The sequence below is a fragment of the Branchiostoma belcheri genome, unplaced genomic scaffold (genome assembly GCF_001625305.1).
Source record: "Branchiostoma belcheri isolate BF01 breed outbred unplaced genomic scaffold, Haploidv18h27 scaffold34, whole genome shotgun sequence".
Lineage (NCBI taxonomy): Eukaryota > Metazoa > Chordata > Leptocardii > Amphioxiformes > Branchiostomatidae > Branchiostoma > Branchiostoma belcheri.
The window spans coordinates 1819999-1837013 of record NW_017803954.1 but is presented as its reverse complement, the minus strand read 5'-3'; the positions used below and the strand labels follow the sequence as shown (position 1 = coordinate 1837013).

At 40.5% G+C, this 17015-nt stretch overlaps 2 protein-coding genes and 1 long non-coding RNA gene across 7 annotated transcripts in view; 2 read left to right on the top strand and 1 right to left on the bottom strand.

Annotated features, from left to right (window-relative positions):
- Positions 1–2470, top strand: part of LOC109475485 (protein O-mannose kinase-like) — a 5326-nt gene extending 2856 nt beyond the window's left edge. The window contains exons 1-2 of one of the 2 annotated variants that reach the window (XM_019776114.1): positions 17–361; positions 989–2466. In XM_019776114.1, coding sequence (XP_019631673.1) covers positions 23–361; positions 989–1735 — 1086 coding nt within the window. In that variant the 5' untranslated portion in view covers positions 17–22 and the 3' untranslated portion in view covers positions 1736–2466. Of the gene's footprint in view, positions 1–16; positions 362–988 lie in introns of those variants that run through there. The other variant, XM_019776113.1, reaches the window with a different exon arrangement.
- LOC109475493 overlaps positions 1–2873 on the bottom strand; it is a 33775-nt gene extending 30902 nt beyond the window's left edge. The window contains exons 1-2 of one of the 2 annotated variants that reach the window (XR_002140546.1): positions 2832–2854; positions 2505–2540 (exon numbers count right to left, since the gene is read on the bottom strand). This is a non-coding gene — a long non-coding RNA (uncharacterized LOC109475493). Of the gene's footprint in view, positions 1–2504; positions 2541–2831 lie in introns of both variants that reach the window. The other variant, XR_002140543.1, reaches the window with a different exon arrangement.
- The window catches only part of LOC109475481 (pentatricopeptide repeat domain-containing protein 3, mitochondrial-like), a 19551-nt gene extending 6052 nt beyond the window's left edge, over positions 1–13499 (top strand). For 2 of the 3 annotated variants that reach the window (XM_019776107.1, XM_019776106.1), the window contains exons 2-26: positions 3214–3275; positions 3841–3883; positions 4388–4433; positions 4688–4756; positions 4849–4953; positions 5098–5221; positions 5424–5533; positions 5867–5949; positions 6322–6409; positions 6825–6885; positions 7608–7690; positions 8108–8252; positions 8454–8504; positions 8882–8962; positions 9183–9211; positions 9430–9536; positions 9894–9972; positions 10237–10327; positions 10555–10640; positions 11067–11161; positions 11838–11906; positions 12074–12115; positions 12458–12521; positions 12973–13061; positions 13319–13499. In XM_019776107.1, coding sequence (XP_019631666.1) covers positions 3214–3275; positions 3841–3883; positions 4388–4433; positions 4688–4756; positions 4849–4953; positions 5098–5221; positions 5424–5533; positions 5867–5949; positions 6322–6409; positions 6825–6885; positions 7608–7690; positions 8108–8252; positions 8454–8504; positions 8882–8962; positions 9183–9211; positions 9430–9536; positions 9894–9972; positions 10237–10327; positions 10555–10640; positions 11067–11161; positions 11838–11906; positions 12074–12115; positions 12458–12521; positions 12973–13061; positions 13319–13388 — 1972 coding nt within the window. In that variant the 3' untranslated portion in view covers positions 13389–13499. Of the gene's footprint in view, positions 1–2877; positions 2987–3213; positions 3276–3840; positions 3884–4387; positions 4434–4687; positions 4757–4848; positions 4954–5097; positions 5222–5423; positions 5534–5866; positions 5950–6321; positions 6410–6824; positions 6886–7607; positions 7691–8107; positions 8253–8453; positions 8505–8881; positions 8963–9182; positions 9212–9429; positions 9537–9893; positions 9973–10236; positions 10328–10554; positions 10641–11066; positions 11162–11837; positions 11907–12073; positions 12116–12457; positions 12522–12972; positions 13062–13318 lie in introns of those variants that run through there. The other variant, XM_019776104.1, reaches the window with a different exon arrangement.
- Positions 13500–17015: the final 3516 nt, after the last annotated feature.

Here is a 17015-nt window from a genome sequence, read left to right as displayed (position 1 = left end):
ACATGTAGCAGCCGCCATAACGATGGGTCGTGTGTGTAAGCGAGCTGTGGTCTGCCTCCTTCTCCTTACTCTGCTGATTCTGTACTTACTGCCGTGGTCCTGGTCACGCTCTCTGGAGTCTGTTAGTGCCTTCTTCAACTATGACGATGAAATGTTGGGTCAGGAAAGACAAGGAAAAGTCAAAGAGTCCAGGTCCAATCCGGATGTTGTGACTGTGGCAGGGTTGGGACAGAGGAGGTTGTGCCCGCTGGGAAGTTTTCGACTGTCCACCATGGAAACTTGTATGCCATGGCTTGGCTGCAAAGAGATAACTAATGAGGTGACCACTAAGATCAACATCGGATCAGGGGCTGTGAAGAAGGTAACAGTAATGTTTCCAATTGATTATGTAGTATGCACCTATTCTTTCACTGTTGTTAGACCCTGTTGTAGGTGATTGTACAGCAGGTACATGTAAAATGTATGTCAACTAGCTAATTCTAGTAGTAGAGGCACAGCTAGCATAAATAAACACACATATATGTTACGCTACATGTTATTTCCCAGATTAAAACTTTTTCCGTTTACTTTAGATTATAATACTGTGTGAGGTGCCCAATTCAGGAAACCAGCAATGACTTGTGTTTTCCCATTTCTGTCAGATCTTGAACAATTTTCATATGACAATAATGTATACTAAATACCGGTACATGTAAGTCAGCAACATGCATGTCTGACAAGTCATACATGTAATATACTTCTCCTTAATAAGTTTGTAGATCAGTATATCTGGAAACTTTACTGTAGGTTTGTCGACAGGAAACAGCTGGTATCTTAGATGTAAAAGGTAAACAGGTTACAAAGGTGGCCTCCAGGCACCAGGTCTATGGAATTTATTGCAGAGTGTGCAGATGACTACACCACACAGACATGACTTAATGTACGTTTTACTAAATCATTAGTAAATGCTGTATATAACTACAGCATACTTCCCTTCTGCACTTTGTAGGTTTACAAAGCTGTCTGGAGAAACCACACAGTGGCGTACAGCAAACTGAAGAAGACGGCTTATCTCAAGTACTTCTCAAAAGGTATAGAGATGCTGAAGACCCTGCAACACCCTTCTGTTTTGCAGTTTGTGGGATCATGCAACACAACTCTTCTAACAGAGTTTTATAAATTTGGATCTGCAACCTTCTTCATTGAGAGAATCCTAAAGTTGTATTCATACAGAAAGTTTGACAATGTCCGGACAAGATTTAACATGGCTCTGAGTTACCTAGAGGCAATACATTTTCTACACAATAGTCCAGTTGGCACACGAGTCATGTGCGACTCAAACAGTGTCTACAAAACTCTAACCCAGTTTCTTGTCACACAGGATTTTAAACTTGTCTTAGGCGACCTGGATAGACTCCCAGAAGTAAATCATGAAGCAAATCTTTTCATCAAGTGTTTTTCAAAAAGAGTTAGATCACAATTTGTTGCACCTGAGCAGCTTTGGCCCTTTGAAAATGAAACATTTGATTACTCAAGAATGCCTTCTTATGATGAAAAAACTGACATTTGGAAAATTCCAGGTGTTGTTGACTACTTACTGGGAAAGGTAAATGGAAGTGAAGTTATCAGATTACACTTGTTCAAAGTGCACCAACAATGTCACAACAGGGACCCCAGGCAACGACCAACTACAAAGGTATTGTTGGAGGAGTACAACAGGGTTAAGAATATGCTTTTTTTCCTGAACATAACATAGCATAGTTCATCAGACAGAGGGCATTTCTTAGTTGTTGGATAAAGAGCATAGCCTGTTTTGTTTGAAGCTACATTGTAAAAGAGCAATTATTGTCAGTCAAACCTGCCTCTTCCAGCCAGCCACCTGGCCATAAGTTATGTGATAACAATCACTTATATGGTATTCCTGGTCCATTTTTTTTCGTACTATTAGGCACATTCAAGCACCTGTCCAAGAAGCCCACGTTTGTAGACAGTGAACAACATTAGTTGAAAGCACACTGAACATCGAGAATTGCATTGAAACATGCTGAACATTTTTAAATGATGACAAACCTACACCACATGAGGTCAGGTGTTGGGATGGGTACTGGTTTAAGGAATATGTTGGGATAACGGATGCCTTTCAGCAAGGTATGCCTGGCATAATGATCTCATGTCGTGCTTAATGTAACGAAAATAATTTAGGTACAGGTTCCAAAATTACTGAGTGTACTGATACTATACATATACTTGAATAGACACTCAACTATATAACTTCTTGACTTATTTTCTATCAATGTTAATGCAAATGCGTTATTTCTGAAAATTAAGTACTGGAAAAGATGAAAACATTAACATAGTTTGGGCAATGAAGTCAGCACTATCTTTGGAATGCACAGGTCCTCTGCATACGATACATGAAGTCTAAATAAACATTCTAACGGTTTATTCCTGTTTCTGTCATCATAATTGGAAGACCACTGGTTACTTTTAGTGTTAATGTACAAGTACAGGTAACAATGACTTACTTGATTCAACTTATGCGCCGCGGACTCAACAGAAGCCTGAAAAACATTCGTGGCCATTGATGATTCGGACCAAAATCCTCTGTCTCTCATGATCTATATCCCCATATATATTACCTGGTAAAATCATAACTGGGGTGTATGGGCAACCAGAGAGAGAGTAACTGTAATTTACTCTCATATCATAACTACTAGTAGCCGTGGACGACTAATCCTTTTTAAAAAGGATTACTCGAGTCGTCCACGGCTATATCATAACAAACTTTGATAGCCTTTTCGGCCTTGTCCATTCAAAATTTTCTTGCAAACTAAAGTCGAGCCCAAACTCACCTCAACAAAATTGTTTGAAAACGCCGCCATGTTGGTTCAGTTCGACCTTTAACCTTTAGGTCATATAAGGTCACAAAGATGGCTGCCCCCTTCCAAAGATGTGCCTGCCGGATTGTATTAAGATCTCGGATAAGTCGAGTACAACGTGACGCAAGGTGAGTTTTACAGCGTTGTTGGATGTGTGAGAATACTTTTCATCTGCCAGATTAGTCTATATTTCGTCTGGATGTAATGTGTTTACGTGACGATGTATTTACCGACGTAGTGGGGGAGGGGGGCGAAATGTCTTTGACTCCACATGCCTGATAGTTCGTGTTTTGATATCAGGGTCGAGTGAGTTATGTCCTATGTGCTAAAATTGTCGTCGATTTCCTACTTTCAGGAGCCTCAGTTCGTCAGGAATAGCAGGAAATAAGTCTGAAACTGCACCAACAGAAGAAAAGGGTAAGAACGGTTTTAAATTAATTTATGGTACTATCTTTTGAGCTGTGGTGAGTTCAATGTGCTGAATAGGGAGTTAAACATGCTTCCAAAGAGTAGTATAGTATACAGGGTTACCATACTCAACGGGGTCGGCTTCGGAGTGTTCGGCCAGCCAAAGGTCGTTTGTCACCCTGTAGGAGTTTAGCTGAGGTTTCTAATTTCTTCTTTAGAAACCTCAGCTAAACTCCCTATCGGGTGCCAAACGATCTTTGACTGGCCGAACACCCTGAAGCTGACCCTGTTGAGTATGGTAATCAGGCTAGCCCCATGTTGGATTAGAGTTTATGTGTGTTAAACTCGTCAACATGCAGCTTCAGTAATGCACTTACTCACCAACATGGTCGCTGGTACTAGTATTCAAAAATTATGAAGAACCCCTATATACACACATGACTTATTTATAACTGATGTTACTACATCTGTACAGGTGTCTACCAGGGGAGGGGCGGGGGTTAAAACTCCCTAAAATGTATCTTTATATGTCATCATTTTTTTCATTATTACTATTTATGTATTTTTGCATCAGGGTCTGAAGAAGTTCCACTTGTCATTCCCAGGAAGAAGAAATGGTAATATCATATGTTGACAGTAACTTCACACAAGTAAATTTGTGCCTTTCCAATGCTATCAAAACTTGATACTAGTACCCAATAACATGTAAAAAGTGTTATGTCAAAGGTTTTTATCTGGCAAACATCACATCAACAGTTGACAAAGGCAGCAATAGCACAAGTCAGTCAGATAGCACAAAACATGCTTTTAGATATTACTGCAGAAACTTTGTTGTTGAATGTCCAATGGCTTGACAGGTCTGACTAGTTAGGGAATAATACATGTAGGTGTATCGTAGCAGGTTGTACTGTATACCATTTCTATAGAGTTAGGTAAACTATACAAGTTTTAACTTATTAAGAAGTTCCATTCCATCATGTGCCCTGTAACAATTCCAAGTATTTTTGACTCAGGTGTCAGAAAAACACAGAGAATAAGTCTTTTTTATGAAGAGAAATAAACGACAGCATTGGTGAGAATTTTTTACATGCAGTTTATTTTTTTCCATTGTACTTTTGTAGGGACAAACTTGCAGTTTTGAAAGCACTTTCAACCACGGTCAAAAGGGTGAGTTTTCTTATGTTTAGTTGATGATAAAGACAAAATGAGTATTATTCTTTTTTTATGAGTTTAGTTAAATTTGCAAGGCCAAAATACTACCTCTAGGCACTGAACTACTATTAAACTGTTCGGAGGTATAGACTTATAGGTAACTATGCTAGGAGATGGTGGCAAACTACTAGTAATACAAATGTACTAGTTGTTGACTTGACTTGATGTGTAAACTTAAGTTGATTGTTTTATTTTCTCCAACACCTCAGGATCCCACTTCTGTGGACTACAATTTCATTGATGATCCCTACTTGATTCCAAGAACAACCATGCAGTATGTAAGTATTTAGAATTTAGGTTAGAATGAATCTTTGGTACACAATAGCACTGCCACCTAGCAGCTAATGTGTAAACTTCACATCTCTTTCAGAAATGGTTTTCTCTAGCAAAGGAGTCTGGACAGAAAGCAGCTGAGTTCTTCATCAACAAAAATCCACAGTTCTTTCAGCAGGAATTTGCTGAACCTTCCATAGAGGTACAGTTGAGCTGTTTCTTTGTTTATCTTTAATATTTGATCAGCTTTTAACACATGTTGTTGCTTTGCCACTGTATTTCGTTCTTGTACATGGTAGCATTGCCACCTAGTAGCTAATCAGTAAACTTCACATTCCCGTGACAGGCTTTCTTGCCAAAAACTAGTACCTTCCTGATTGAGGAGCCATGTGAGGAAGCTTTACAGGAGAGGCTGAGCAGGAAAGCACTCAAGGCTGCCACAGACATGTATTTCCAGATTGTTGACGGTGGTAAGAACAAGCCAATTCCCATATACACCCAATCAAAGGTTTCAACCATGCAAGACTGCACTTAGTCTACATGTAAGGATGTTTTAAGGATTAGAAGGATTAGAAGATTGAGCCATTTATGGCTTGGTCAGCTTGCACCTACTGAAATGCGTTACACTCCATAGGACACTGTAATCCATCATTATCCCTTCTCCATGCCCAGGTGGGACAGTGTCCCAGGACATGACAGCTGACCTGTTGGACCTGCTGTGTTTCCATGGCAGCAGGGATCCCGGGCAGGAGGCCAGCTTACTCAGTCCTGAGGAGCAGGAGGTCTGTACAGTTAACGTGTCAGAATTACAGCATGGAAACGTAGATAAGACCATTCCATGTCCTAAAAAAATCTTGACGCTGTTCAAGACCTGATAAATACAACATTATAGGAAAATAACCTGGTTGTTACACATCACTGCCTTCATTATAGATGATAGTAAAATATACATCACGTAGAAAGAAGTCTGACATGTCTGTCGTTCATTTTTGTTACCATATCTCAACAGTCAAATGTTTGAAAATGCAAAATCTATAGGTGCATGGCACAAAAGGTCTTTCTAATATTGTATTGATGCACCTCACACCATCCCTGTCACCTTATTTGACCCCCAGGAGGATGCAGAGCCCTCCAGACGGAGGAGTAATGTGAAGGGGAGGATGAGGAGGGCAAATGAACCTGCTGTACGTCGCTGGAGGTGAGGCAACTGCTGCACGTTTTGTGAAGAAACTCCATCATGTTTTGCATCGTGTATATCTAATGTGACTGGACAAGGATGTTGTAGATGGGGGTAGGCAGTGGGAGCCTTGGTTGCAGTTTAACGATGGGGGAAGGCTGTACACATCAGATGCTTCTACCAATCTTTAAACTGCAACCAAAGCCATCACTGTCTACCCCCATATACCAACACCCTTGGATAACCTTTAACTACCAGATTACGTGACGACCCTTTAGAGCTGAAGAAAGATGGCAGATGCCTTATGATAGCTTTTTAAGCTGGTCTTTTTAGTTTTGAGTTATTGTTGAATCCTTCATTTTCAAAGCACACTTGTATTTCCCATGATTGTAGGGACGGTGATGATGCAGACAGACTGTTTAACTCTCTAGCTGAACCAAGTGCCCGGAACTACTGCAGCCTCATCAAGGGTCTGGCCAAGGTTTGTTCTGACTCACTCCTGCTGCCTGTTAATATAAGATAAACAACATAGTTTTGGTATGGAAGAGGTGGGGAAAGTATGAAACTGTTTTTTTCTAAAAATTTAGAGAAAATCTAAGTCCTATTCAAAACAATTCCTGAAATTCAAAAGATACAATAGGACTGCTTTGAAATTTTATGACACTTAGAATCTTGCAGTTTCAGGGTCTGACAACAAGTCACAACATTGTATGAAAACAACATCTCTACTATTCAATGAATTGTAACTAGTATTTTGTTAAATCAAGCTGTCTACCACATCAGGCATCATATTTATTTCAAATGTAGTGAAAGAAGTACAGTTGCATAAGCAGGATCAACAGCCCATGAGCTCATTGACTGATGTACTCATTATGTTGCCTCCTTATTCCCTACAGTATGAAGCAGCTGACCAAGCCTTTAGAACATACAATGACATGCAGCAGAAAGGATTACGAGGTAGGTGCCTGCCCACAAGTTTAGATCATTCTTATGAAAGAAATTGCAAAATCATTAAGTTTATTAACATCTTTACATATTCAGACTGAGAATCAGAGATTGTTTCACAACAAAAATAAGGAAAATAGTCAGTACCATAATGATATGCTGACAGTATAGTGATTTCCTGGTACAAAATACTGGTGGGTCCAGTTGAAAGAAGCACTAACAGTGATGATGCCTTGAGAATGCTCTGACAAAGGTTGTTCTGGCATGAACATAGAATTCAGCACCAAGGACAGAGCCATGTCAGTGAGTTTTGTATACAACTGTCATCATGAGGGACAAAACTATTCATATAGAGGAGTATTGTAGTACAGGGATACTCTTAATATGGTGGATAATACCTCTAACACAGTTTGGGTGCCATGGAGTTAGGAAAGTGTCAATTCGAAGGTCAGAAATGTATTATCATGAATGGCTTTCCATTAGAGAGAAAATTCAGCACCAAGGACAGGACAGGACCGCTAAAAGGTGTACAAGAAAATGTTACTAGTATACCCTGGTGTGCAATTGAATGAGATACTTTCTGCTCTTTATTCAGCAAGTAGTTACATTGCTTTCTTCTGCTACATGTATTTGACAGATCATAAGCTATCTGTATGATTTAGTTTCAGACTTAGATAGGATGAGGTTAGTTACATGTACTTAAATTGTGTGGTCTTAATGTTGTTCCGCTGTAGCTGATGTATCCACCTACAATGCCCTGATCTATTCTGTCAAGGAGGTCAGAGACCGGTATGAGGAAAGATGGGACCTTATTCAGGTATTCTTACAATCTGTTTTATGTATTAATTAATGAAAATATCTGTGGAAGCCAACATATAGGCCAACACTTACTGAACATTTCCTCCATACACTGTTATTTTTCATTATCTGCACTGTTTCAATTTTTCTATTGTTACACATTTTACCCACTACTCTCCAAGCAGAGGTTGGTGGGGAAGATCGTTACCTTTCTATACATGCCCCGTTTTTGGAAAGGTAATGATCTTCCCCACTAACCTCTGCTTGGAGAGTAGAGAGCCACAACTTTAGCATGTCACCACAAAAATAGTAGGGTTTGAGTGGGTCACAGTCTTGTCCTCTGCTGCCTGTACTTACTGTACAAAACCAGTGTGTTATCACCAAAGGCAGTTCAGTGGTCATGTGAAAGAAACCAAGTTGCACCTGACTGTTGCAGCAACTTCTGAACCAGCTGAGACTGGAGCAGATCCGGCCCGACCTGCAGACGTTCAACGCCACGCTGCGGTCACTCCGCTTCTGTGGCCTGACCGGCAGGAGGTCGTGTCTGGACGTACTCAGGGAGATGGTACACCTGGGCATAGGTACACAACTGTCCTAGGAACATTCTGGCCAATTTGTAAACAATCTATTGTTCTCATACAGTTGTACTGATGTACATGTTTATACTATCTCATGTAAAGTGTATCGGACTTGATTGAAAGCAAATGAACATAGTTTGTGCAGATATTTTTTCAGGCAACAGTTTTGTACACTATATAACAGTTTGTCTTGAATCTTTACAGAACCATCCCTGGCCAGTTATACTCACATACTGTCCATCTTCAATCCATCCAGTAAGTATTGATGAAATTTCCTGTATCAACATATTGCGTTTACCAGACTGCAGTTCAAGTAGATCTCAAAAGATGGTGTGCATGATGGTGATCAAATATAAGCAAAATGCTAAGATGAGTTTTGATGTATTGATTTACTAGGTATTAACATACAGTATCTGTTTGATCACTGTAAAGCAAAGTTAAAAATTAATGAGGCAGACAGCTTATTAAAAATTAGATTACTATATTGATGATTATGATGTTCTTCCTAAACTAACAAAACATGAAAAATGATTAAGAATGACAGCATTATGTCTCAAGATCCACCACTCATCATACATGTATGTCAAGGTTTCATTGTCGAAATATGTGTAAAAATCCTCCTTTTTTTTCAGATACACCCCCAAGTGATATCCTGTACCAGATTATGGATGAGATTGAACGAAAGGAGTTTACTATACAGGACCAAGATGACAGTAAGGACATTGTCACATTTCTCACTCATAGAAGTCTCATGTAGTGTGTGTGGCATAATGGTTGTCCAGAAACTTAGAGGTTTGGGGTTTGGACCCCTGACATGCCACAATATTGCTTTGCCCTTGGGAAATGCACAGTACATGAGTGAATGAGTAAAGAGGGAAAAACATTGCCACAGTATGATCTGACCATTTCTGATTGTGACATTTTCTTTCTCAGATCGCTTCTTCGTGGATGCCATGAACATGGTGAGTCAAGAAACTGTAGAAAAACAGTTTGTTTATTGCTAACTTTATGTATTTCAGATTTTTAGACTGAAAAAAGAGGAAGTAATTCCTTGTATCTCTTATACCATATAAAACATTTCAAGCCAAAATCATCCTGTACTACATTGTATGTTGTGTTACTTTGTGTGAAATGAAGGTACAATCTACAATAAACCATTCTCAACTTCCCCCTTCCTTAGTGCCTCCGCATGAATGATGTTGAGCTTGCCTATCGGCTCCACAAGTTACAGGAGACGGGGGAAAACTGGAGGCTTCTGGGAGATTCCTATGCGCGGTCTGTCTACTAGTAAGTGTGGATAGCACTTGCTGTTGGTATTCTGTACGCCTGTGTTTTCAGTTTGTTACTTCCATGTACGGAGGCATTGTTTTGGGTGACTGAGCTGTGGGGTTGTGTGTATGCTTGGCCTGACAGTAGGTTAACGGCACATGGTGGGGAAAGACTGACAGGCAGAATGACAGGTTACAAGGTCAGACACAGGAAATGGGGTTAACTTGAGAGTATGTTGACAGCATATTTCTCATAAGTTGATGATATATTTATCACTTACAGTATCCTTGCTTGAACTATTTAGATTAAAGGGGAAGTAGTGGTAGACTTTATACTTGATGATGGTGATTATTAACCATGCCTGTTCTGTTTCAGTGGAAAGTTTCTGAATCTGATTTGTCAGATGGAGGGAGGAGAAGAGATGTGGAAGTGGTACAAGAACCTGGTGCCCTCGGTGGGTTTAACATATTACCTGAGATTTGGGCTGCTTATTTGTAAATTATGTTAGATAGTATTACTTTTGCCAGATAGGTCTTTTAAGGTCTTCATTTTTAGAATTTAGTCATGTTGTTTTTCCCATCTCATATTTCTTGTGTCTTGACATTAGAATTGTAGTCTGCCATCCATAAAATTTACTTGCTGTGGCCTAACATAGAATGAAATCATACTTGTAGCATGTGGTCCATCCTCCCCTAACCTGCAGTGCTGACTGTTACAGGTGTATTACCCAAATGTTCCTGCAATCCTCAACATCCTGAGAGCCCTGGAGGTCAGCAACATGCATCACAAGGTCACAGACTTGTGGGAAGGTAACAATGACTAGATGTAAAATGTCATAAGTCATTCATTTGTTTGTTCATGAATGAAGTTTTCTGTTAGCTTGAGATGAGTCATAATGGTTTCTATTGTGTTGATGTCAGAAGTTTGTACCCTATATTTAATTTCATACATTATAAGGCATTTTAAGTTATAATTTGAAACCTAAAAGCTACATGTACATGACATTAAGACCATTTTCCCCTCTCCTCCTCTACAGATATTCGGTCCCTGCAGCACTTTAACAAGCAGGAGTTAGTGGAGGGAGTCCTGGAGTTCATGGCCAGAGAGAAACAGGCTCCTGAGGTTGGTCATCACTACTGGAAATTCAGTGTATACAATGTAGTAGAGTGGATTCATTCCTCAAGCTTACCTCGTACACAGGAGTCATTCCTCAGTAAGACATCTGGAGCCACATGCATGTCGTTCATGTTTAGAATTTTTATTCAACCTGTCACACGACTGGTTTTGCCCTGTGTGGCTTCTTCTAGTGTACTTAATTGAAGCCGCTGAATGAAACTACTGGAAATTCAGTTAGTTTTGTGGTAGTAAGTTGCATGAGGAGGGAAAAGGGGATTTTTGTGGTATTTTAAGATCACAGTTGAAGCAATTCTATAGTACAGTAGGAATACATTAGAAATGCATGTTAGTGGCCTTACAAGCTTTCAAGTTTTACAATGGTCCTGTCCTAAATCCCATTTGTGTGTGTGTGTCCGACTTGCCTAACGACAGGTCCAACAGCTGTTCATGCCAGTTGTACAGAACATCAAGGACAACATTGAGTTTTACTACAAGGCAGCAGCCCCAGCTCGCAGAGCTACTCTAAGGTATGTTCCTGTCACACATACATGTCCATGGAAACTGGTGGAAGCCTTTGAAATGTCCATTATACAAATGAAGGTTCTGGTTCAGTGCTTTATACATGTTTTTGAGGCTCTTTAGACCTCCTTTTTTCTGTCATTCCTTTGAAAAATGAGGACATAGATACTAGTACATGTACAGTGTATATGAAAACCTCAAAAACATTCATAAAAGATTGAGCCAGACCCATTTATCTTTTGGAGATTTCCAAGGCCAGGCATGGCTTCAACCTTCTTTCCCTGTAACTGCTACAGAGAACATAAGAGGTTCACCATACATGTTTTAAAATCACAGGGGACTAGGGGATCAAAGAATCACCAGTAGACTTCAGAAGGTTTTATGAGTTAATGTCAGGAACAGTTACACTAATCATGGAGTTCCAAGAAGGCTGTGTTTCTATACTTGGAAAACATACTGCCATACTGCAGAAACTAGTCTTGCTACATTTGTATAATAACATACATTTGTACATGTATTGCGGATGGTAATGTTTGCACCACTAGCAGTTATTGCTGCAATTATGAATATTGACTTCTAAGTTCTAGCGATAGTTGTGAATATTACTACATGTAGTATGATAATACATATTTGTTGTGATTCAGAGATAAGATAAGGAAATATCTTTTCAATCATCTTTTGCAGCTGGAGTTCAACCTCTTTGAGCAACCTTCTGATCCTGTACCTCAGAGCTGGGGAACTCAAGAAGGCCAGGTGCATGTTTACCTCTTATGAGCCCAGGAGATTGTGTCTACCAGGATTTCCTGTATCTGTTTGTCTGTTAGTTGACTGATGAAGTGTATTCATCAGTATGATACTAGTGATGTTGTCAGCCCGATGTGTGTGTTTTTTACTTTCAATTTTTTTTCTTACCCAAACAGTGAGATGCTTCCACTGTTCAAGGAGCACACCAAAACTCCAAGGTCAGTGTGTTTTTTTTGGGGGGGGGGGGGTTATCTGTTGGTGTGCAATGCAAGAATGTTGTGCAATGCATGGCCTAGTGGTTAGTGTCTCCACCTAGGACAGGATGTTAAGCTGTGGTCCGATTTCTCCTGTTCATGAAACCTGTATATACTGTACATTTGAATCATTGTCTGTCTTCTGTCTCAACCAGTGGAAGAGTAGTGCAACTATTCATTGAGTGCATTTGAGCGGAACTGGTTTGAGATCGCTTTTTTTAGTGCCTGACAAGACTCTCATAGTCTACATGTCACATCCACATGTCAGCCCACAAATGACACTGCAGGTCCCTTTAACCCTTGTAGGGCAGAGGCTATGGAGGAGTACCTGGCTGTCTGTGTTGAAGCAAAGGACAAAGTCAAAGCCAAGGTACCTAACGTTACGTACAGATAAGAATATTCTTTGCATACTTGTCACTTCCCTGTATGTAGCTATTTTGTTTTATGTGTGTTTGTCTGTTTGCTTGTGTGTCAATAGTCATTTGAATACAGTAGGGTGACAGGAAGTGAGGGGGGAATGATGTAACCACAGGAAGGTCAAATTGGAGGTCAAAATGGTCTCCCTGCAGGTTGGTAGGAAGTGACAGTGGATTATGCACAGGATCAGAGACAAATTCACAATCATGATGAGTAAGATAAGATATTCACAACAACTCTAGATACTTCACAGAGATCTGAAAATTTCCAGACTTTGGTTGATAGGACAAACTGGGTGGTTCTGAGGGATTTACTGTCAGCATTACAGTTATGTTCTTCATTATCTGCACATTGGAGCATCAGACAGTGAAAAAATACATTTGTTAATCATTGGTTCTTTCCAGGCTGGTTTGAGTGTTGCTGTACACTGTGGACTGCCCAAGATTGTGGAATATGCAGAGAACCTGAAATCATCCATGACAGAAATAGAACAGTAAGTGTGATGTAACAACTAACATTCATTGATTCAAGGTAGCACATTAGATATCTATGTTAGATTCAGCTGCATAATGCTGTAACCACCAATATTGTATTGGTAGCCAAACGGCTACTTCCATGTATTTTGTACATGTACACTTACCTGATAGAAATTCCACAATACCTTTTTGGTTTCGGTGAAGCCTTTGGTCAATTAAAAAATAACAAAATTTTCACTGTTACGTAGTGATTTGTTTCCATGTTCCTCCTCAGGAGCGAGATAGATGCCATTCTGAAGGAAGAGATCAGTGTGGGAGCAGAAGAAATGAAGACCAACCAGTAACTCTGTACAAACTAGAAACAAAGTTCCAGTAAAAAAGTGTAGTGCTCAAGAAACTTACAATGTACCTGAATAGTCGTCCAGTGTTGTATTAAAGTTAATAATCAACTTTCATTGCCGCTGAGTCAAAGGGTTTCTTTTGCTGTGTTTGTTTGCTTCTATGTCTGTAGTTATGTGAATACAGCAGTGTGATAGGAAGTGAGGGGGGATTGGTGTAACCACAGACTGACAGGGAGGTCAGGTTGGAGGTCAAAATTCGGGGTGGGAGGCTGGGAAGAAAATTAATGAATGATACAAAGGTCAACTCATTTCCTGCCTGTTGCCTCATGGAAGCCAGTGGGAAATGGCATATTCAGGTTGGTATGGTAACATGAAGAAGTCATCCTCAGATGAGGTGGAGCACACTGCTTTTCAAGTAGCTTATAGTGCAATGCAGCTTGGCTATAGCTAATGACATATACATAGTCGGCGAGAAGTGAAAAGAGAACTCTTAACACTTCACGAATGTGTGAAATCTTCAATTTCTTGTTGTATGGTGTTTCCTGTGGATGTGATGCCCTTTAGAAAGTTATGTCACAACGCTACAAAGTACCCCACTCACCGGAGATGGATTTTTCACAGAAAGTCGCCCAAACAGACACAGAAGGTCCATTTAAAGTAAGGTCACCAGAAAACCCCATTTGTACTAAGTGGAAGTCAGCTACAGTTTGTGAGAGAATGTTGATGTACTATTCAAACGGCCTGGTGTAAATTGAAATGCTTCTTCCCACTGCTGTACTTATAAGAATGGACATCTTGCCCCACGTCGTCAAATTGGTCTTTGATCCTTTCAAGGCACTTCTGTAATATTCCCTCCAGGGATCTCTACATCCCCACCAGACCAAGGAAAGGGCTCATGCCTATTCAAGTTAGCAATCTCTGACGCAAACAGGCACATCACTTATTCCACAAGTAGTAGAATACCAGACAGCTTGCATAATAATAGCTGAGTACATGTAGTGGTATAACCATGTTTTGGACAGTATGGTCTGATTTTGAGATGAGCTACTTGGTCAGGGTTAGCCCCTTGCCACTTGTCTGTGTTGAAAGTTTTAGTTTGGAAATACTTAAAACTTTCCGACATTAAACTTATAGGCATATACTTGTAGCTGCGTTGTTAGCAAGGATTCGGGATGTGTAAAGTATGTGCAACTTCCCTCTTCAACAATATGATCAAGGAGGTTAAATGATTCAACCTGCAACTTGCATATAGTTTTGTCCGAGATTAAAAGCTAGCTGTCGATTGAAAAATAGAAAAATGTATTTGTGGTCTCCTTTTGGACTCGCGGCCGGTCACACAAACGGTACGTGTACGTCGTACGATCGCAAACTTAGCCATGTGTACATCCATCAGCTGCCTTTTTTTAGAGATCCTTGTCGGTGTCGGGTTTGTCACAGTCTGTGGAAAACCGTAGATCAAAATCGTACGATGAACGTAAAGGCGCCTTTACAATGTGATTCACTACAGTTTCACTCTATGGTAAGCTTAAAACAAGTGAACAGTAACGCCTATCACTTTGAAAGGGAATCTCTACATCAATAAATGGATGGGTCGATCGTTGAGCCCTCTTTGCATACATGGCGTTCTCGAAGATAAGATTTGCACTTGGCACTACACCAAAGAAACGCACCGACGACCGGTTATTGAACTGTACTCTTTAGGGCCAGGTCACAGACGTCGTACGAATTGTGCGATCATAAACTGACAGCATGAAAGTCATATTCCGGACAGAACTGTCGCTGGTCATTTCTGTGACAGCCTGTGACTGCTTGACATCAAATCGTACGACGTCCTAGCTAGCCTATGACGATTATGTGTTGCAGCACCGTGGACAACAACGAAGGTTGTACAGATGCGCGTGTGAGAGCTATGATTGAACTCACAACAGACACCTGAAAGGTCACATGTTGAAGTTGTGCATGCTGGTACACAGCAAAACGCAAGACAAACATTGATGCCAAACGTCCTCACGAATGAAGTTGAAGATGAAGTTGCCCTGTACTTTCAATTCCTCATTCTTGAAGTCAAGCGTATTTAGTTCGAAGGTGCGTACTGCCTAGCACTTCGCACATCCAGTATATCCAGTACATTCACCGGTTATAGTTGAAAATCCAGAAGTTATTCCTTGAAACTTTGTCCGACAAGTTTCATTGGCTCAACGTTTCCGACTTCCATTTTAACGTCCTGGCGTTCGAAAACCTGCGACGGAAGCCGAGGGCAACGTACGCTCCGAGCTGAATACTCTTGACTTCATTCAGAAGAGCAGCAGTGGCGGAATCTGCGTGGGAGTGAATTGGCTCTGATGTAAAGCATAGACGCATAAATAATCGGAGATATTAAAGATGACTTGGTTATCGGGACGAATTGCACCCTATTGTATCCGCATATCTATTCCTGAATGGGTTAGGATTAGGATTAGGCACGGTTTTAGATACGGTTTGCGCGCATCGAAGAACATATATTTGCCCCAGCCAGGCAGGGTTCAGGACACGTGTGGATTCTAACGCGTTCCTGTGCATGGTTTGGATAAAGCACGGTTCTGGATACAACATGTCCCATTTTCCCCCGACAGAACCTTGACTGTTGACCGCAGCTGTGTGATGCGGAAGGCCGGACCACAATACCATTTCATCAGCAGCTCGACTTGTGGGCGGGGAGTCAGTACTAAGTGGCCACCTGCAGTTCCATGCAGTACAAATTCTAACGAGCCGTTAAGCGTACGACCCCAGTTGAACGTTAGTTAATTTCCGGGACATGGGACTAGTTTGCAATCTTTCAGAAAGCCGTTAAAATGTTTTTAATGTCCGTGAGCAGTTATGGGAGGAAGAACTTTGTTGATGAGATAAGGTATAATGCAACGGTCAAATCGTAAACGAAACGATGGTGAGTCAACCTTTACACACCAGTTGAATTGATTTAAGTAAAGTAAAGTAAAGTAAAGTAAAGTAAAGTAAAGTAAAGTAAAGTAAAGTAAAGTAAAGTAAAGTAAAGTAAAGTAAAGTAAAGTAAAGTAAAGTAAAGTAAAGTAAAGTAACGCAAAGTTAAGTACGTAAATTAAAGCAAACTAAAGATTCTTAGATCTCCTGTCATTCTGCCTGTCATGATCAATCTCCCCAATCCACGTGCTGTCAACCTACTCTGTTAAAAAAAGCATACACACAAACCCACAGACAAACCCACCCAAAATAATACTTCCGTACCCATAAGTAAACGCAAGTTCACCGTTTCGTCATGATATAACTCGTGTTACCAGCACTGTGCCGAAATCCTGTCTGGAGCAGAATAACTTTTACATGTTCTGTTAGCCCTATCCATCAATCATGCAGACATCGCAACTCCAGGCTTAAGGCCGTAATCTTAACTACCTTTCAAAATAAAATGCTGAGTACGCTGGGAGATTATTGATCCTGGCACAGACAGGCGGGGACTTTCCAAGAATCCACGTACAGCACGTAACTAGCGCTGCGTAGGTGAAGGTTATCAGAGTTCGGCATGTATTAAGAGAAATGACTGTAAAACGATTCTGTATCTGTATCTGTATCTGTATAGCCGGTATAACCGCCTTTCGGCGTAACACACCAGCTTCGCAG